At 30.9% G+C, this 22,034-nt stretch overlaps 5 protein-coding genes across 5 annotated transcripts; 2 read left to right on the forward strand and 3 right to left on the reverse strand.

The window, feature by feature from the left end:
- Nucleotides 1–2,523: 2,523 nt before the first annotated feature.
- On the reverse strand, nt 2,524–4,473 carry LOC107430551 (aspartic proteinase PCS1). Its single transcript, XM_016041395.4, has one exon. The coding sequence runs from the start codon at nt 4,087–4,089 to the stop codon at nt 2,743–2,745; it is 1,347 nt and encodes a 448-aa protein (XP_015896881.2). The 5' UTR covers nt 4,090–4,473; the 3' UTR covers nt 2,524–2,742.
- A 5,829-nt stretch (nt 4,474–10,302) lies between these two features.
- LOC107430514 (amino acid transporter AVT1E) lies at nt 10,303–14,323 on the reverse strand. The gene is made up of 11 exons (XM_048464399.2): nt 13,871–14,323; nt 13,116–13,402; nt 12,776–12,990; nt 12,656–12,679; nt 12,365–12,545; nt 12,028–12,247; nt 11,661–11,796; nt 11,328–11,493; nt 11,149–11,192; nt 10,764–10,826; nt 10,303–10,640 (listed from the first exon to the last, which is right to left on the reverse strand). Exons 1-11 carry the CDS (start codon nt 14,074–14,076, stop codon nt 10,545–10,547), a joined length of 1,638 nt encoding a protein of 545 aa, XP_048320356.2. The 5' UTR covers nt 14,077–14,323; the 3' UTR covers nt 10,303–10,544.
- A 621-nt stretch (nt 14,324–14,944) lies between these two features.
- On the forward strand, nt 14,945–16,135 carry LOC107430515 (DNA-directed RNA polymerase II subunit RPB1). The gene is made up of 2 exons (XM_048464556.2): nt 14,945–15,173; nt 15,287–16,135. The coding sequence occupies exon 2, from the start codon at nt 15,296–15,298 to the stop codon at nt 16,031–16,033; it is 738 nt and encodes a 245-aa protein (XP_048320513.2). The 5' UTR covers nt 14,945–15,173; nt 15,287–15,295; the 3' UTR covers nt 16,034–16,135.
- Nucleotides 16,136–17,752: 1,617 nt separating this feature from the next.
- On the forward strand, nt 17,753–19,113 carry LOC107430568 (uncharacterized). The gene is made up of 2 exons (XM_016041417.4): nt 17,753–17,966; nt 18,077–19,113. The coding sequence occupies exon 2, from the start codon at nt 18,085–18,087 to the stop codon at nt 18,862–18,864; it is 780 nt and encodes a 259-aa protein (XP_015896903.3). The 5' UTR covers nt 17,753–17,966; nt 18,077–18,084; the 3' UTR covers nt 18,865–19,113.
- Nucleotides 19,114–19,260: 147 nt separating this feature from the next.
- On the reverse strand, nt 19,261–21,053 carry LOC107430565 (mitochondrial import inner membrane translocase subunit Tim9). Its single transcript, XM_016041412.4, has 2 exons — nt 20,873–21,053; nt 19,261–19,761 (listed from the first exon to the last, which is right to left on the reverse strand). The coding sequence occupies exons 1-2, from the start codon at nt 20,962–20,964 to the stop codon at nt 19,560–19,562; spliced, it is 294 nt and encodes a 97-aa protein (XP_015896898.3). The 5' UTR covers nt 20,965–21,053; the 3' UTR covers nt 19,261–19,559.
- Between the last annotated feature and the right edge of the window lie 981 nt (nt 21,054–22,034).

Genomic DNA, 22,034 nt, shown 5'->3' on the forward strand with positions numbered 1-22,034 from the left:
ATCAATTATTTTAACATAGCTCAATCAAATCAATTTTGCCGAAAATGCAAGAATGAAGTGAACGAAAAATATTCACTAGTTCACCCCCAAAAAAAGGTAAAAAAAAAGAAAAGAATGAAGGTAAACAAAATGAGCATATATATAGTATTTCCCCTAATTAACTTACATATGACTACCTTAATGTGCAGTAAATAGGTTTCATTGTCTTGTTGCGGTATTAAACTTTCCAACTTTTAAATCATTATCTTGTTCATTTTCATGGTAGTTAGGCAAATATTTAAAAATATATGGTAAAAAAAATGGTACTTTCCTGGTTATGTATCGAAAGAAGAAGAGTTCGTTGAAGTGGTGTTGTTGAAGAACTTCTTAAGCAAACAAAGATGTGGTAAATTTGTTGCATCCATGGAATGATACTTTCTAGCTAGCTGTTGCCATATACTATATATATCTATGAGTAGAAATAAAAGTAGTTCACGTCAAGTTTAATTGAAATGCAGGCAACATTGGATACTATATTATATATCACAGTCCACAAATTGTTAGATGCAGCCTGAAGTTCACCATTTCAATATACCTACTGCAGTCCTTGTGGAATACACTTGTGGACCACTCTTGACGAGCATATGCTAGTTTAAGTTCATTTAAGGTGACAGGAACACCCAGATGGAGATTATATAGCTAGCTGGCAAGCTTTATACATACATTCAAATTCAAGTCTGTGAGTGTACTATAGAGATCTAGATTTCCTATTCTATTTTTCTGCTTTTATTCTTGTTTGATCGGCGATAAAATCTCACATAATAAAAAAAAAAAAAGTAGTAAAAAAAAAAAGTTATAAATAACAGATTTTTAAATGAAATAAGATTCTATAAATATTGGACAAATAAAAAATATGAGATAAAAAATCTCCATTTATAATTGTACATTAAAAGACAAAATACAAAAAAAAGAAATTGGAAAATTTAAATCTCTATATATATATATATATATATATATATATGTATATATAATCTTCAATGAGTAATTTAATTAACATTTATGTTGGAACGTTTTTGATAGCGTTTTTAAGTACCACAGAATGTATACTTGTACCCATCAAAGTCATATTATTGTTATTATTATTATTATTATGGTAGTGTTTTATGCCGATAAACATATGAGGTTCTTGATCATTTGGCAAAACCATTAAAGCATCCATAAATATTGAAAAAATATTCTATAGCCCTTGTTAATTGTGAGAGTATAAATTCCTCCTACTTGTGCATGTCTTAACTATGTATTGAAGTCTTCTAGGCCCATAAATAGGTGACAAACGAAAACAAAAACTTGATTGAAGATTAAAAAAATTAGACTGAACTTGGAGTACTTTGCTTTTCATGCTTACAATTCCACTTTAGATTTAATTATTTTGATAGTTTTCATTAAAGATTGTGATCTAATTTAATGAAAACTTTTTTTCGTTTGGCAACGTTTATGTTGAAATGAGATCAGACAGCCTTCAATGAATACAGATAACAAACTGTATGATAAAAAAAAAAAAAAATTAAAATTTAATAACTACCATGATCATTGGATATTCTACTCAACTAAACAGTTTACAAATTGGATCATTAAAAATAAAGAATATATAAATAGGATCTATAAGGTACAAGTAAACTAGATCCATAAAAAAATAGAGAATATATAAATAGGATCTACAAGGTAAGTCGTTGTTTAGACAAGGGATAAACGATTTTTTTTAAATTATTGCTATTAAGATATACAAAGTTTTTTTTTTTTTCGATTTTTCCAAACGTGTAATATATATATATATATATATATGTATAGGTTGCAATATTCTTTGTTTTTATGGAATTTTTTGTTTCTTATGGACATTTATAGGGATTAAAATTTCAAGCTATTCTATTGTTATAGGATCATAAATAGGGAATTTTTAAATACGATCTAGGTAGAAAGTAGACTGGAGAAAAAGAATGCTTTTCTATCGTTGTAATTTTTTTTTTTTGAAAAGTTCCGTCATTTTAATTAATATATATATATATATATATAAGTTGCAATTTTTTTGGGGAATAATTTCTATATTTGGTAAAGTAAATCGGAAAATGATGATTTTTTTTTATCATTATAATAAGATATAAACGATGATTATTTTTTATCATTGTAATTGAATTATAGGTTGCTTCTTCTTTTTTTAAAAGAAAAATTTACTTTTAAAAAAATTAAAACGATAATAGACCATTATATGAAAAAAGAGAAAAAAAAAAAAAGCTTCTTTTTTTTTTGGTGGCTAGAAACCATTGGACTGTTTTTACATAAACAATTATAACTCATATGATACTAGTTTCAGTTAGGCATGGACCATTGTCCCAAAAAATAATAATTTTTTTATACCGGTGTAGGGACAGTTATAATTTAATTTAAGCAAACTTATAATATTTAATATCAGCTCGGTTAAGAAGTATTAAATACCATGTGCATGTATAATGTCACTGTAGCAAAATTAATATTCAATATACAAATGTGGAAATTTTAAACTTGGTTTAATTCGCCACAAATAAATTTTATTCATGAATATTAAAAATCCGATGTACAAAAGCGGAAGAGAAAATCAGATCTCCACCAATATATCTCATCGATTTGCAAATCAAAGTCGTGTCCAGAATCTACAAAACATTGAATAAAGAAAGTCGTACAATCAGACGACCCAATCACAACCAACCAGATAATGGATGGTGGGGTCTACTACACACGCAGACCATATCTCTGACTCTCCAAATCACACTGTACCTGAGCCAATCCGATCCTAGATCTTTGTAGATCAAACTCCATCCACATGTTCTGCTGATGGTGGTGACCAATCACGTACGCTTCCACCCCCAACAAATCAGAGTTCCCAAACGTAAAGCAATACACCGAATCATTCCCCACTACTTGACCCGGAACCCGATACAGTATACTTTCACCCGACACGGTCATTTCAGCCCCCTGAAACAGCAGACTCACGGTGGGTAATCGGGGCAGTGTCGTTCGGGTCAGTGGGACCCGGTAGCACAGATCCATTGCCCCTTGGAAAATGAAGCTTGGGTCGTCCAACACACTCAAAACGCCGGTCGTTTGGTTCAAGAACTCGTTCCTCAACGCCGTATAAGCCGGGCCGAGTAGGAACGTGAACTGAGTTCCCGAGTCGACCATGGTCTGCCCGGCTCCGGTATGGTCCGGTTCGAATACGGATTTCGGTATCGGAAGCAATTTTTCCGAAACCTTAATCCCTTCAAGCTGGACCGTATAGGCGACCCGGTCGAAGTAAGGTAACGGAGTGGGTATTTGAATCAACGGTGTGTAATTTAACGGCGAGATGGATGAGAAATTGGTGTCACCGAGCAGCAATAGGCCCGAGAAATCGTGCCCCGATATGCAGTACGAGAATTTTGGGAACTCCATTTGCGAAACGAAGGAAAGAGACCCACGGTTCATACCCATTAACCCGGTATTCTTCGAGTCTTCATCGGAGTTGGAGCTGAAAACGGAGTCCATGCATCCGAATACCAAACCGGGAATATCGGAGGTGCCGAGATTGAAAGTATCGGAGGCAAGATTTCCTTCAGAAGAGGAAGCATCGGCGTAGGAAAGAATGGCGTGGCAGAGATTATTCGGGTCGCAAGAAGCGGGTATGGAGAAGTCCTGGGTCCGATTCGTGCAGGTGGGAGAAGAACAAGGAATGGCCGAGTAGGAAGAAGATCGGGTCGGGTCGAAAATGGAAGAGAAGTTCTGGGTTTTGTTGCAGTGAAGCCATGAGAGCTCGCTTCCAGTATCAATGACCATGGAAACATTCTGTGGAGGATTACCAACGGTGAGAGAGACAGTGAGGCTGACATTCTGATGGAACCGAAGCTTGTTTGGGGATCTAGGAAGGGACCCAGATGGAATTTCCTGAGTTTTCAGGGGTAAAACGAGAGCAGGTGGAGTAGCAGTTTGTGAGGAACAAAGTTTGGGCTGAAGGAAGCAGAAAATTACAGCACATAAAAGGAGATAAGAGAGAAATTCAAAACATGGGTTTTGGAAGGAATTGCAGAGAATGCAAGCTCTCATAGTGTTTTTTGTTTTTTGTTTTTTTTTTTGTTTTTTTTTTATGTTTTATGGTAATATAGTAATATTGGAAACAAAATGGCTCATTTTGGGGTTGACAAGAATGAGGAATAAGAATCAGTGATTGAGGCAGATCAAAAAACAATGGTGGACTAGTGTGTGGTTGTTGGTGTGTAATGTGTTTTGGGGAACGGAGACCTGAACGTGCTCAGATATTTTGTTGAAGTTTGTTTCGATCAGTGAAGAAGTTTCTTTTCCATGTATGTTTTTGCACTTTGAAACGACGGAGAGAGAGAGAGAGAGAGAGAGAGAGAGGGGGGTAGATCTAGTGTACTTCTACGTGTTTAAGTCCGGTGCAACAACTAAAAAAAATACTTATTATGTTAAGGTTGGTAAATGTTAGCCTGTTAGGTGGATTGCAAATAAATCTCTATTGGATTTTTCTTTGAATACTTATAAACCAGATGCTATATATTTTCACAAGCAAAATTATATTTGATTTCATCGTAAATTTAGTGTGATTTTGAAGTTATGCAATAAAAGTTCAAGAATTAAAAAAATTGAATGCATTAGTGTATCGTACGTGTTATAGACGGGCAATAAAGAGGATGGTAACGTATCTCATCCTTGGAACCTTTTTTATTGGGATTCGGGACACCAAACCAAAATAGCCTCTCTTTTTTTTTTCTTTTTTTTTTCCTTCTTCTTTTTTATAATTATTTAATGAAGAATCTCCACGTAGATAGGGATAGGAAATTTTGATTCTTCTCCGCCACTCCTAGCTGCATTTTTGTGGTGGATAAAGTTTAATATTAAAATATATATAAATATATATATATATAAATTTTGTGGTGGAAATAACCCAACTGTATTCCGGTGTGAGTTTCAATATTAATGATAATTTTTAAAAAATTATTATTAATATTTATTTTTATATAATAAAAATAAAAAAAATTATCATTAATATTAAAATTTACATAATAAAAATATTTAAATATCCACGTTATAAATAATTATATATATATATATATATATATTTCTTTGCTTTTATGTTTGGATTCTATTAAAGAAAGGAAATTCTATACATTTTATTGTTTGTTTTTAAGTGGCATATATAAGTTTCAAAGAAAATGCTTTTGTTTTTTTGTTTTTGTTTTTGTTTTTTTTTTTAATTTTATTTGGTTATTGGTTTTACTTCCCCAGAACCAAACAGGGGATAGATATTCCGTTCTTGCGTTTGCTATTAATTTATTTAATGATAAAAAAATAAAAATCTTTCAACTTTATAGCGTTTATTAATTAAGTTAATAATAAAATAATCATACAAATACTAGTAATTAATTAATCAAATTTTGTGCTTCAACAAAAATAATAAAAATCATAATTTGATATTATTAAGGTAATATTAAATTTTTTTTTTTTTGGTAGATTATTTGTACTTTTCTAAGGTCTAGTCCTTAAATTTAGGGTGTTTGTCTCCATGACAATGAGAACATTCAAAAATGATAAAAATTATTGTTTGCTGGAAAGCTCCATCAGATCGCCTGCCTTTACAGTGAAGTTTCCTGCCATTGTTTCCACAGCAGGAGAGAAATAGAAGTAACTGCTTCAGGTAGAGAAGTTTTGACGCTTTCGATATGGTTTGGATCATTTGACCATGGCTCTTCGTTCTTTACAATCATAAGCTCGATAACCAGGGTCCAAATCAGGGTCTCAATCTCGCCTCATTATATAATTTCAGGCAAATTTATGTTTTTAAAAGTTATAGGTATATCTCAGGAGATGAAATTGGATTCGGAGATAAAATTGGTTTTGAATCATCTACAATGATTTTAATTCGATTGTTCCACCTCCAATATAAAATTAAAAAAAAAAAAAAAAATAGGGTGATGGTCATTTCTTTCCCTCATTTATCCTTAACTACAGTACTTGTTGCATTTCTCTTATTTTTACACTTTTGTTTTTTTTTGGGGAAGTAATTAATAACGTTTTTAAATGTGTAGTTGATTATACAAATGTATTTTAAACTCCCAACTTTTTTTTTTTTTTTGGGGTAAATTGAAACTCCAATTACGTAAGAAAAAGAGTGCCAAGGTGTCAAAATCAGAGAAGTGCAACAAACTTCATTGTGTGTGTGTTTTTTGTTTTGTTTTGTTTTTTTTTTTTTTTTTTTTTTTCCTTTCTCTCTCTCTCTCTCTCTGAAAACAACAAATATGATAGTTAAGGGGCAAAACTGTCAAGAAAAAAATATAAGAGGTAAAATGACAGACACTCTTAGTTAAGGGAACAAAAGGGCAGATAATCGTTTATTTTATTTATATTGGATCTCGTATTTTACGAAGTACACCAAAAATTAATCAATAATATTATTTTATTGGTAAACAATCAATAATATAATTGATAACAAAATTTAGTTGACATTATTTCAGCTATATTTTAAGATTTAAGTATAAGCTACATATTGCCTTTAATTTTAAGTTATTTCAATGCGTATTGACTGTTGAAGATCATTACAATTCTATTGGAACATATGAATTGTTTATCTAGCGCAGTTAATGCTTTATTGACATGAAAATTAAATAATTAATTTATCAAATAAAGTTGATTTAGTGCCTAAGTCATCTCTATTTATTATTAGAAAATTATAAATTTGAAACATCGAAAGAAAAATTTATTATAAATGCTAAAAAGACTAATAATTAATTTGATTGCAAGATAAGTATAAAATATTTTTAATTATATAATTAGAAAATAACTTCATCTTATCTCCAAGATCTCTACACTTAAAAATATATATCAATGAATATGTGAGTTAGAAAAATGAATCACAGATATCATCCAAACATGTTTGGAGTATGCAAAGCCGCTTATTCATATGTGATGTTTGTAGTCCCCCAAAACAATATTGTACTCCCTTTTTATTTTAATTAATATAAGCTATAAATTTTCATTTTTTCTTTTATGATGTCTAATACCTTCTTTTAAAAGTGAACTCTTTTTTTATTAGTGAATACTTTTATTCTGTAATTTTCTTGCTTTCATATGTAATTTCATTGTTGCCTATAATTAGTTTCTCTCTGCTTTATATCTCTAGATTACTCTTAACAATTGACCTAATCAAAAGCTTATTTATGCAATACTGAAGAAACTATATGTCAATTAGGATTTTAACTTTGATATGCCTAATTTTGGGTTTTGCATGAATAAAATCTTACTGTTTATCGAAGTTCCTAATAATACTTGTTTGTACAATGGTGTTTATGAGAGGGTATTTTTAATTTTTTAAAAGTTGAAGATAAATAAGCTTAATTATTTAGGATTGTTGGTTTATAGGAATTTGGTGCGATAAGTAATCCAATAATTTTGAATAATCAAATACATTTTAAGTTAAAAAGTTGAGAATATCTTTATTAGAATTGGATTATTTGTTTATATATTCAGATACACATTTTTGCGTATAAAATTTTATTTGGAATTTTTGAATGAGAGAAGTACTGTGTGTGTGTGTATCATGATTTATAAGGATGAAGGATCCCTTAATTATAAGCTTAATTTCGATTAGTTACTTGTGGTTCAATGGTGGGGTCATTGGGTTTAAAAAGGTTAGGAACTTAGAAAAGATGGCACACCCAATTATTAAACTATATAGGCTGTATTTATAATTTTGTCATTACATAATGAAGACAACCACCCAGACTGCGACATCCATTTTCATTACGTGATTAATGTCATGACATGGAACGATAATGCCATTGGTATTAGATTGTTTATCAAATTGATAATATGCTATTATTCTACTAGTTTGTATTTAATTTTAAGATTGATTGTATTTTAATATCTTATGCTTTGATATTATTATGTATAAGGCCTTTGAGTTTAAATATTTCATATTAGATTTACAATTTATAATTTATTTTATATTAGACCTTTAATTTTCAAATTGATTAATAAAAAAATTAAAAATTTAGAAAATTATAGCCTTCAATTTACAAACAAGAAAAAAAAATTGATTAATAAGAAAACTAATCAATTTTTATAATTTTTAAATTATTTGGTGATTAATTTTGAAATTGAAAACTTAAAACAAATTATGAATTAATAATTTAATATAGAACGTTTTAAATTTGAGAACTTCTGTGCAATCTAACCAAATACAGATATTAAAATGTAATTAATTTTTAATTTTACTTATTTATTTCATGATTCACTTATTTATATATATTATCTAATTTTTTATCAAAGAAATAATAGCACATAATTTTGTTTGGCAAGAAAAATAATAGCATATCATTGGATAAACACACGATGGTAATAATATTTGATGTCTTTATGGCAGTACTAGTTGTAGAAATTAAGAAATGAATCAAAAGGAATAAGCAGGCACATGTTTCTGTATTTTTAGCGAGAGGAATGACTTTTGCTGGGGGGACATGGGAGCACATGGCTAGATGCTAAAACAGTCCAACTCTCGTATGGTCTTTGATCGACAACCACGTGCACCTTTTTTTTTTTTTTTTTAATAAAAAAAAATGAAAGTGTATTTTTTTTAGATTTTTTTTTTCTTTGAAATTCTTATATATAATATTTTCAAATTACTATTCTTTTATGATTCGAATCATGCGCAAAAGACAGAAGCTAAAGTTGGGTTTTTTTTTTTTTTTTTTTTTTTTTTTTTTTTCCTTAGATTGAGAGGAACATTAAATATATATTAGTACGGGAACACTACATTTTTCGTTGTCTCCAAAAAGAATTGACATTTATTTGATTAATATCGATTTTTGTTTCCAAGGATTAATTCAGTTTGCTCAAAACATATAATAGATTGTATATCATAAAATAATTATTTCAAAGAGGCAAAATAAAATTAATGCCTCGTTATACAACTGTTAATATATGTTTTCACCTTGAATGTTCAATGAGTAATATTAATACAACTCTTAAATTATAATAGAAATTAAATAAACATAAAAAAAATTAAAATCGTGGTCTAATTGTTCAAATATATCGAAATTTCGCTGATAATGTGTGAAAATGCTAAAAGTACAAAAATCAGTTGTGTTGCACATGTTATGTTGGATGGTTCAAGGAGACAACGACACGGGAATATGGTTGGTCCATCAAATGAAGTTAGCTTAGAGTTGGATACGCGTATGTATGAAAGATTTTGTTTTTTTCTTTATCATTTAAAAAAAAAATTCTTTCTCATTTTAATATATCCAACCATAAGTATAAGTGATTTAACGACCAAGCAACTTCACTTTGCTATGAAAGAAAAAATTTGTTACAATGTTTTTGTATAAAATTGGTCTACTTTGTCATCTCTTATCAATTAAGCAAAAGAACAAAAATTTATTATTATTATTATTATTTGGGTGAAGGGGGGTTAGACTTGGAGATGAGGAGTAAATTACCTAAAAAAAAATAATAATAATAAAATAAAACAAGATGAGGAGTAAATTAATGGGCTTTAAGGGAAGCCCCTAACATATTGAGATTACCAAATTGAGCCAGAATCCATATCCATACACGATCCAAAAAACCGAAGCTAAAGTTCGGGTTTGTTTTTATTTTTATTTTTTTTTTGTGCTTTGTCAATTTTTTCCCTAAAAGATTTGTACTTGTGTTCTAGAGATTGTTCATGATGTTCTTCAACCTCGTTTGTATGTTTTATTAGTGTCTTTGCATTTTTAGTTGTTATAAAAACATCCGCTTTAATTTTCAATTATATACGTTAAATTGCACCCTCTATATATATATATATATATATATATATATATATATATATATATATAACATTTATATTAATATGTGTTGATGTGTCAATTTAAAGATATGTGTTGATGTGTCAATTTCTTTAAATTGACTAGTTAAGTAACTTTTTATAAGTAAATTGAACATGAATATATACAATAGTTGAAATAACATAGTGATCAGTCCGGTGCCACCTAATTAAATATTTCTATATATACTAATTAAGCTCTTAATAGGTCAGATCAAAACGCATTTATAATTTATCCAACCTTTTTAGCGTTTACTTAATTTTAACAAGAATTTTAGTATTTTGCTAAATTTATATTAGATTATTTATTAATTTTTAAATTTCAATTTTTAATATGATTTAAAAACTTATAAATCCTAAAACCATCCATCAACTTGATATGAAGCTTATGGGCATCTTAATTACATGTATACAAAATGGTGGCATTGTAAGAAAAATATTTAGAGAGAGTTTTTTACAATTTCTAAAAATATAAAATATGTTAATCCCACAGTACATAGATGGCGTAAATGAATTTTTTCTTCTTTTTTTTCCATCAAAATAAAAATTGCTTTACAAATACATGAGTCATCACTATTTTTCTTTTTTTCGTCCTGCGGTTAGGAATTTACAGATGCTTATTTGGCACTTGCAGTATTCTTAGCGTATAATGTGGACAACAACATATTCATAATTATTTTCATGCCATCTTCTCAGCTATTCTTCTTATAGCTGAAAATGTGCCAATACAAGAACAAACCAACCCCACAATCATAATGAAAATGCAAACTGCAATCTGAAAACAATAAAATACAACAAAAATATATTATTAAATGCGTATTTAAAAATAAAATTATAATATATGATTGAGTTTAAGCATTTCAATGAATATAAAAGATAATATTGATTATTTTCTCACCTGTAACTTAGTTACTCTATGTTTGAATAGCCTAAGATAACAAGCACACGGGAAAATAAGAGCCTGTCATAGAAAACATCAGAAAGAGATATTAATTTATGATTCATAAAGAGAGGAAGAGCTTTAAATTTAAAATCGGAAGCATTAGTTTCTTTTAGTATATATGAATATTTTAAAATTGAATGAGTATTTTGAAATTGTATTAACTTGGCAAATCTTAGTTTTACAAAGAAAGTTCCTCAAATTCATTGAATAATGTTATATAAATATTATCAAATTAGTTACATTTTTTCATTTAATTTTCAATTCCAAGCCTTTTAATAAATATTAAACAGAGCATAATCTGAAACTAAATTAAGGCGTATAAGTAAAACAGAGTACTCACAACTAGCATAGCAAGCATAGAACCAATTAATGCCATCACTGAACCTGCAAGTCCAATTGAAACATCAAAGCCATTTCAGAACCTTTTTGACATGTTTGTTCCATATACTTTTCCTTTGTTACAATAAAACAATATGCTAAAACCAAAAATTAAATATTGTTAATGTAAAATACACTTACCAAAATATGGAACAGTCAAGGAGACGATCAAAGTTGAAAACACCAAAATTGTTCTCATAATAAGTGAGACACTGTATGATTCACGCAAGGCCAAAGGCAAGAGTTCCTCCAAACTCAACATCACTGGTGTAATTGTTAAAGCATATTTTGTAATTGGGTTAACCACCTATAGAAACAAGCAAGTTTTATCGAATTAATTATTATAGTTTGTACAAATAATCTCCATTTAACCTAAAAAAACCGGTTATTAACACCAAAACCGCAACTTAAAAGCTTCCATATATTGTTCATACACAAGTTAATTGGTAAACAAAGTCGAGTTTCCGATCATACCATTGTCCAAGTTGCAATTTTAGAAGCAACAAGTTGTTTGGGCATGTTCAAAGTGAACTGAGATTGAGTTGAGTTTCCGAACATTAGAAAGCCACATACTGCAACCCCAATGTACATGAGAAAACAAAAGAGAAAGCTGCAGGCCAGGAAAACAACCATATTAGAAAAAAAGTATTCATGTTTATCTATAAAACTTTGGACGATTTAAATGCAAAATTTTTAACTCAATGTTCAAAGTTGAATAGGCCAAATCTGTTTTGATGATAAAGACGGTAATTAATTCTAAACAGAAATAATGAAAGAAAGAAATAATTTTCACAGAAACAATGTGGGAAAAAGAAAACCAAAACAATGTATATATGGTCACCTGGTGAATAGAACATGAGGAAACTGAGATGGTTCTTTCATGGAGCTATAGATATTTGGAAAAACTGAGTGTCCTGAGTAGCTGTAGCCATATATACCAATTGAAACAGAGAAGTTTGTAAGATCTAAGGCTGTTCCACCGGGATGAAATCCAACTTTGTTCACCACTCCAACCCATAACAAACAAAGCGCAACCAGGATTGATGCAATCACTCCTCCAACTGAAAATATTGGATTAAAAAGTTCATCAACTACATATAAGTAAGCAGTTTGTTTTCATTTCATTAAAATGATGACCGAGATCATAATAAGAAGTGCGGTGATGATAAGAAATTAACCTGAGAGGTAGGAGAGCAAACTAAGATTTCGAAGCCAAACGGTTGGCAAAATTAAAAGAGCTGCTGAGATTGCAAATGTTTGATGAGAATCAAGTTGGATTCCACCAAAACTTATGGAGGTGTTCGGATACAACGATGCCCAGTTATCGCTAATCATGGTTATAAACTCAACAGAAGCAGCCTACAAGCCAGGGCTATTCACATTTTCAGTACATTATAAAGCAAGCCAACCAAAAGTGATAAAAGAAAAACAATAGAAACGCAAGGGGAAAAAGGGTTTCTTGGACTTACATATAGTTCCATATACAAAAGTATCTGCATACAGATGATCAAAAATGCATTAAGATTCGCTTTCAAGTAGCACAGAACTAGAAATTTATCTTATGTGAATTTCATACAAATTGGACTTACAGCTATGGCTAAGCGACCGGCTTTGCCAAAAGCAGCCTGGCCAATATCAGGGTATGTTTCAAGTCCTTGAGTGCTTTCCAAGCAACATTTCAATAGAATCCCTGTATAGCAACATATCACACCGAACATTACAAGTAGCATGAGGCTCAACCAACCCCCTTCTTTTATTGCATATGGAGTTGTAAGGAGGCCTATTCCACATAGAACATTGATTCCTGCATTACCCAAAAAAAAAAAAAAAAAAAAAAAAAAAAAAAAAAAAGATAGATTAAAAATAAGTAACAAATTTGACATGGTAAGAAATAAAATGATGAAATTAATTAAGGCTTAGATTAATTACCATTAAGTGTTGCTTGAGCAAATGAACATTGCTTCTGTGGCGGAGGCAATTCACGTATGGAGGGTTTGGAATAAAGAAGAGAGGATGATCTGAAAGTTGGTGTTGAAGCTTCTTGGTTTAAACATGTCTCGGAGAGAAGATGATTCCTGAGCAGTGTATCAGATTCAGATGCTTGTTGTTGTGTCTTGAATGCCGACAACGAAGATGTACTTCTTTTAACCAAACCACTTCCCCTCAAGAAATTCACATTAGGAGGTGTCACACTTGTGTACATGTCAATTGATTGCCTGCATATATACACAAAATTCAGTACCATATATCACATCTCAAAAACTATATATAAAAATATATTTATTTAGTTTCTACCTATTAGGTTCCAATATTCTCTGTTTCCAAATTTCAAATAAAATCGTTATTTACACTTACTCAATATAGACCATGTTACTCTATCAAATCCTAATTTTTATATGTTCAGTTTTAGTATTTATTCAAATGCTTGAGCCTAAAGCTTTAGCTTATGATCACTTTTTTTCCCATTGAGAAATTGACTATTCCAGATTCCAAAGACTTCAAATGAATAGCTAAACAGCCTAAACCAAAATCACCATCATATAGAATACTATGCCTAAAGAAAATAGAAAAATCGATGTGACATATAAAATAAAGCCTAAACAGGTGAAATTTCATAAAGGGTATGTTTTATATATGGAATATATATATATATATATATATGTTTGTATAGACTGAAGAATTACCTATAGCTCTGAGGCCATGCCGGCATGTCATCGTCGATTATATCGTTACCGGAATCATGCCTAGAGGGTAATGTATCAACATCAGATTCAGTGTCTACACCCTCAAGATCAAATACTCTTTCTGCTTGATTTTCTTCATCGTCAGTTTGGAATTGATCATCATCTCCTCGATCACGGCCCAGATCCTCGTCCAGCTTCATCTTCATTTTTTTTTTTTTTCTTTTTTATTTCTTGGATTCAAACTAACAATATTTGAGGAACAAAAACACAAACCTTAATTCGGTGAGAAAATTAACGAATAATTGAAAACTATAATAAAACATATTTAAAGGATCGACAAGAAACTAGTTTGGTCTTATTTGGATTCCTAGTGGATATGTATGATAGCGTCAAGCGATGTAGGATTTCTTTGATGAGACGCTGGTGGCTGGGGTTGAGCGTTTAAGCGTAAACGTGTTGATTGAATTTCAGATGTTTGTTTTTTATTTTGGGATTTCAGACAGATTGACTACTAACGTCTTTATTTCTTTGAGTTTCGTAGTACACAAAAAAAAAAAATAATAAATAAATAAAAAATAAAAAATCAGATTAGTATCAAATCATCATATTAAGTACTACAAAACAATAATGATATTAAAATGATAATCAAATATTTATTTATGGAGGGTAAAAGATTATATGATACTGTTTTAATTTTTTTTTTTGGTTTATTTTAATTGTTTATGTAATCATTATTATTTTAAAAATGCATTATATTAGTCGGCTCAATTTATCCACTTTTTTTCTATTTTCTAATTATAATTGTGCATGTAATTTAAAGCTTAATGCTGATATAAAGATATATGTTTAAGCAACTATATTTTGCTTTTATATATATAATATATATTTATATATATATATATATATTAATTTACCATGCATATTAGGATAAACTAATATAACCCAAGTTCCACGAAATATATTTTTTGGAGTGAAAAATAAACAAAATAAAATAAAACGAATTTCCAAGGCCTTTAAAACGGATGGTTTCCAAATCCTTATAGGTTGGTTTTCAATTGTTTAAGTCGGTGACCTATTGCCTACAGGGAAGGTTCGTATTTCCCCAAAAAAATTATAAAATTATAAACACACCCTCTCCAATCCACTTTCTTAAACTACAAGTACGAACCCGTCTGTCACGCTTTCTCTGCTCTACTACTCTATTCCGCTTCTTGGTCACTTTTCCTTTTTCTCTCTGATTCATCGTCTTCATTGTCAGATAAGGAAGATATAGCTGCGATTTTGCCTAAGAAAAAAATAAAGGGTTAGACCGGTTCTTAATTAGCGTTGAGTTGAAGCAATTTTTTTTTAATTTTTTGAATTCTTAGAATTTGTTTTTTTTTGTTTTTTTTTTTTTTGTTTTAATTCTCTGTGTAGGAAAAGAATATGGGTATGGATGGATTGGAACGAAAAGCAAGGATGAGAGTGATGGCTATGCGTGTGCGTTTCTCTTTTTCAGTACCACCAGATTTGTATTACAATATGGATGATGATGATGGTCATTACTATGATTTTGATCCTGACGTTGTTGATGATGACGACGATATGTTACTTGACCATGATTATCCTCCTGATCATGATCATCATGATCTTCCTGATTATGATCATGACGAGGATCCATCTGAATGTGAAAGTGATGATGATGATCAATCTGTTCCTGATCATGATATCGATGATGATGAGGAGGACCCGTCTGAATGTGAAAGTGATGATCAATCCGATGTTGTTGGTGATGATCATGAACATGTTGATGATGCTGAATCTCCACCGACTCACTCTATTCCATCAACTGGATCACGCCCAGAACCCCAAACCCTAAGCTCACCCGATTATTATACCCCATCTTCACCCGAATATACCCCATCATCGCCCGAATACACCCCATCTTCTCCTGTTTATACCCCATCGACGCCGGAATACACCCCATCTTCACCCGTTTATACCCCATCAACACCGGAATATACCCCATCGACTCCGGAATATACCCCGTCCTCACCAGGCTACACTCCATCCTCTCCGGGCTACAGCCCATCCTCTCCCGGCTATACCCCATCTTGGTCCTTTTGTGCCCCATCCTCAATAGATTGTTGTATTCCATCTTCATGTATTTACACTCCATCCTAGCTCATTGCGAGAGATAGCATTCAAACTTTGAAGTCATTAATGATGAGTAATTATCTTGTAAATGCAAATACTTTTGTTTCTTTTTATTTCTTTTTATTTTTTTTTATTTTTTTTATTTTTGTTTCTATCTTCGGTACAAATTAATGGGCCACAACCCTCCCCCAACAAAATCAATAAATAAACATAAATTAGACTGAAAAACAAACATTCCCAGAAGAAGAAGAAAAAAGAAAAAAGAAAAAAAGAAGTCTTTTATTTTGACATATTTATTTCTGTTGACAATTTTGTCATAAAATTATCATATCAAGTAATACAAAACATTCGGCTTATTCATGACCCATGGCCTTATTTGGGCAAATGAATGTTTCTTCATTCTAGTTATGCATCAGGAGCGACTCTCTAGCTGTTTTTTCTCTTTCTTCATCTTTTTATGTAACCAGCTGGATGGAGGTTACCAAGTTTTGGTTGACCCCATTATTCAGGATGATGCTTCAGGTTTGGCTTAATAAAGTTGAGGTTTTTATTTCCAAAAGAAAGTAATACAAAACATTAGTGATACTGTAATAAATGAAACATTAGTGATATTAAAATAATGGAATATTTATTTATCAAATTTTGTGTAACAGGTCATATGTTACTCTTTTAATTTCTTTACTTGGTGTTTCAAGCTTAAAAAAAATATATATATATATATATATATATTTATATATATATATTCTTTACTTGGTCTTTTTTAGTTTAATTTAATTGTTTATGTAATTACACTATTATTTTAAAATATGTCCAAGATATGTTCATATTATCTTATTTTATTTTTTAAAATTTTGTATGTTCAAGTGATTGATCTAACAAGACCAAGCTTGAGATCACCTACTTATCAAAAAAAAGCTTGAGATCACCTAAATGGGATTGAGATTTGGGATCACCTAGGATCTAGGATCTTGGCATTTGGGATAGACCGGATGCGTCTAGGATTGTAGGACATACCGAACCGGATGAGTAAAAACGATCAATTGAACGGGGACTAGCCGAACGGGTCGGAGTCCCAACTGGTTCGGTCAAATAGGTAATTAAAAAAAAAAATTGGAGTGAACAAAAAGCACAGTAATTAAAAAAGTGTACTAAAAAACAAAAAACAGAAAAAAAAATGGAGTGAGGAAAAAAAAAACCATAAGAAGTCAAAAAATCAACTAAAAAAACTAAAAAGACTTGAGTTAAAAAAAAAAAAAAACATACTAGTAAAAATAAGAATTAATATATATAAGTTCAAAATAGAATATATAAATAAAAAGAGATGAAAAAAAAAGAAACCTGAGTACGTAAATGAAAAAAAAAAATCAACAAATAAATAATTAATATGAATCAGAAAAAAGCAATTTTTTAGATAAAATAAAAGACAAATGATTAACCAAAAAAAAAAAAAGAAATATAATATTTGAGTTAAAAAAAATAAAGAGAAGGATTAACTTAAAGACAATTGAGTAAAACTAATAATACCGGATTTATATGATTCACCAATTATTCTTTTTTTCTTTCATTTTTTCCTTATATACCAAACCTTAGTCATATATATTATTTGGAGTGGAAAAAAAAGAAAAAAAAAAAAAAAAAGGAAAAGCGAATTTCCAAGACCTTTCCAAGGTATAGTTTCCAAATTTCTGTAGGATTAGGTCTTAAAATTGGTCAGTCGGTGACCAATTGAGAGGGTTCGTTATTTCCACGCCCATATAAAATACATATCTAAACACAACCCATTCCACTTTCTTAAACTTGGAGTTTAAAAAAATTAAAAAAAAACATCAATCATCAATCAGTCACACGCTTTTCTCTGCACTACTACTCTGCTACTTGCTTGCTTTTTCGTTCGCATCGTCGTCTTGAGACAAGGAAGAACTAGGTCTAGCTAGGATTTTGCCCAAGAAAAAAACAAAGGGTAAGTGGTTCTTAATTAGCGTTGAGTTGAAGTGCCTTTCTTTTTTATTTTGAATTCTAAGTTTTTTTTTTTTTTTTTTTTTTTTTTTTTTTTTTTCAATTCTTGGGTAGGAAGAAAAATGGGTTTTGAGGGATTGGAACGAAAACCTAGGATGAGAGTGATGGCTATGCCTTCGCGTTTCTCTTTTTCGGTACCACCAGATTTGTATTGCAATATGGATGATGATGATCATTACGATTCTGATAATGACATCTCTGATGATATGGTACGCGACCATAATTTTGAGTCCCGGATGGACGATCATGATCTTCTTGATTATGATGATGATGATGATGACCCATCTGAATGTGAATGGGATGATGATCAATCTGATGTTGTTGGTGACGAACATGAACATGCTGTTGATGCTGAAGAGGAGGAGGAGGACCCATCTGAATGTGAAAGTGATGATCAATCTGATGTTGTTGGTGATGAACATGAACATCTTGATGATGCTGAAGCTCAACAGACTCACTCTATTACATCAACTGGATTACCCGACTATTATACCCCATCTTCACCGGAATATACCCCATCTTCACCGGTTTATACACCATCCTCGCCCGAATACACCCCATCTACACCCGTATATACTCCCTCTTCACCTATTTATACCCCATCATCGCCGGAATATACCCCATCTTCTCCCGGCTATACTCCATCTTCTCCCGGCTATACCCCATCCTCGCCGGCCTACACTCCATCTTCTCCGGGATATACTCCATCTTCTCCCGGCTATACCCCATCCTTGCCGGGCTACACCCCATCTTCTCCGGGCTATACTCCATCCAGGCACTTTTATACCCCATCCTCAACCCAATACTATACTCCAACTTCATGGATTTACACTACATCCTAGCTCAGTGAGTTCCAATTGAATAAGCTCGAGGCTTAGATTTTGTTCTTTCTTGTATTTTTGGTTTTGTTGCATCCAATAGTACCAATTACAATGTGATATAGTTATTTAATACGTGCAAATTTTTTCTATCGTTCCTTTTGTTTACCCTTTATCTATTTTTTATTTCTTTCTTTCTTTGGAAAATTAAGACCCAAAAAACCACCAAACTGACTAAAAAGAAACATTGCCAGAGGAACATTCACCCCATATCTGTAAAGTCACCTAAAAGCAAATAATCAAAACACAAATCATGCTTAGAAAGCTGCAAGAAGGAAACAAAATTAATCAATCAGCAATCTAATTAGTTATGCATCCGACTTGGGCAACATACATAGTCTAATTGTGCAACTTTTGAACTGTTCAATCCAATCCCATCCAAAAATGGAATTTCTAACTTGGACATTTCTAATTCTTGTTTTCCCATTGTTTTCAATCTCAACCATATTCCATATCTAAAATATTACACAATCAAAATTCAATGAACATATAACTGCAATTAAAAGGAGATTTCAATTAGTACAAAAATGAACCCTTTTAAATGTTGAGAACAAAAAGATGGGCATAGCACGTATGAAGGAATCTTTAAATATGTGAACTTGTTATGAACAATATCCGGTAATTGCAGGTTTTTCTTTTAAAACCTCTCCATAAACAATTTAATCTGATGTAGCTGGTCCTTGGTTAGCTGCTTCTTGGTTGAGCTCTGCAAATCTCATGCTAACACGCATCCAGTGCTTAAGAAACTTTTCGGCACAGCTGCGTACACATGTATCCTCTTCCTTGGTGAGTGCTTTGCGCCAGAAGTTGTCCACACAGTCTGTAAAACACCTCTCCGCTAACGAATTGTACATCCTCAAACTGCGATATGGTTTCATAGAGCAAGACGACACAAAAGAACTCAGAGGCTATCACAAAATCATCCACAATACATATAATGAAATCTAAAATATGTAATGTATATAATCAAAAATTCAGAACAGAACCACAGAAAGAAGACATCTTATTGGAAAGAATAGTAAATCAGGACTAATAAATGTAAAACATCCAATATGGATTTTAAGCTGTTATCTATAATTCCATTTAGGATAATAAGCAGAGCATCATAACCAAATATGGTTATTATGCTTATGTCTTTTTGGTCCTCTATGACTCAAAAACCACTATATTGTCCTAAGAATTTATTATTATTTTGGGCTGATAAAATTATTATCAGCATGTCAAGGGAACAGACATAAAGATAGCACTTAACAATAGGATCATATAACCTGGCTATGCTCTTAGGTTTATATCTTTCTGTCACAATATAGATTTTCAATTTTGCTCAAGACATGAAATTCCTTGGTTGTTTTCATAGAATCTCATGGCTATTTTGATTTCCATCCTCTTTTTGCTTCTTAAGGCCCAAACACGAATCATCCACAATTTAGTTCGGTTTGTATTTATTTATTCAATTATTTAGTGTTTTACCGCCTGAAAAATTATAAGCATAAACCTCAACCCCAAAATAAAATTTCTCTCCCAGTACATGGCCTGAAAGTTCTCTTCTCTGGGCTCAGAAACACCCATCATGCTTCACAACGCTTTCATTCCTTTTTTTTTTTTTTTTTTTAAGCCTTTTCTATTCCTGAAAGGATGTCTCACCGATTGAAAGCCATAAACTATCCAAAATACGAATAACTTTACATACGAACCACAAATGGGCATATATCCAATTATCCCCAATATGAAATCCTACATACACCTATATATGCCTACAATGGAAAGCTAATTTTCATGGTAGCTTTTACTTTTGCCAAATCAAAATTTGGCAGCTAACAATGATTAATAACAACAACCTATCATACCCATTTTAGAAACATGAGTATAATTAAATTTTTACTGATATAATCATAAATAAATACCAGTGTCACCAAGTTCAAGAAAAAAACAAAAGAAATCACAGAGTTGGGTTTATATATATAGAAGGCACCTGTCGCGGATCTGAAGCTGTTCTACAATGGTGGACATTCTCTTTTGGTCTTCTTCAGGAAGATTCAAGTCTGCGAGCATGCTCTTGTCCATCTTTTGTCTTCGATTTCAACAATTCTTGGGGTTCAGGGTTTAACAGCTCTGTTTTTATTCCCTCAGCGTACGAGACGAAAATAAAAATATCTTTAAAAGGTAAAAATCCTCTTAAACCCTAACACACGTGTCGTAAAAGGTCAACTCACACGAGCTTTGCTGGAAGGTCCTCCAGCTTTGTAGTAATTATTTTATTTTTAAAATTGTCTTTGCCCTTCCCTAACGGACCTATTTTTCACTTTCTTTCGGGCCCATTAGAAAATTCTCGGATTTGGGCCAATAGGTTGAGTCATCATCTTTCAGTACTTTCCACACAAAAATTGATGTGATGCAATGCAAAAAAAATATATTATTACATCTTTTTTTAAAATAAATAAAGAATACATCTTCATTTAAAAAAAGAAAAAAAGAAAAAAAAAAAAGGGAATACATCTCTACCTAGGTAAATTTTCACTATGGCTTTTTTCTATTTAATATTTTTTTATTTGAATTTACCTCTCTATATTTTAATTATGACCATTTGTTACTTACTATATTAGAATATAATTTTTAATCTTTTTATGTCAAATAAAGTAGGGGTGGACCCACATAGGGTCTGGGGGCACGTGTACTCCTCCTTTTTTTCTTCTTTTTTATTTTTTATTTTTATCATTTTATTTTTTTCTCCTAATCCTCTTCTAAAATTAAAATGTCCTGTGTGCCCCCACTCATTTTATCTCCCAACTGGATTTTTTGATTTTTTAAATATTTTTTACAATATTTTGTCCCAATTATCTACTTTTTTATCTCTTACTTTTCTTCAATGTTAAATGTTTAATATAATCAAACTATTTATTGATTATAAAATAGTTTTTTTAACTTAATTTAGTAATATAATACTTAAAATATGTATTTAAATATAATTATATTTGACTAAAAATACATGCTTATTATTATATTTATTTATGCTTTTATTAGTTTTTTCTAAGTCTCAAATTATTTTGGATAATTAATTCCTAATATACTTTTTTCTCCTTTTTCTTCAAGGAGTATATTTATTTTTTTTATTAAAATATAATTTAATCAATTTA

The sequence above is a fragment of the Ziziphus jujuba genome, chromosome 6 (assembly GCF_031755915.1).
Source record: "Ziziphus jujuba cultivar Dongzao chromosome 6, ASM3175591v1".
Taxonomy (NCBI): Eukaryota; Viridiplantae; Streptophyta; class Magnoliopsida; order Rosales; family Rhamnaceae; genus Ziziphus; species Ziziphus jujuba.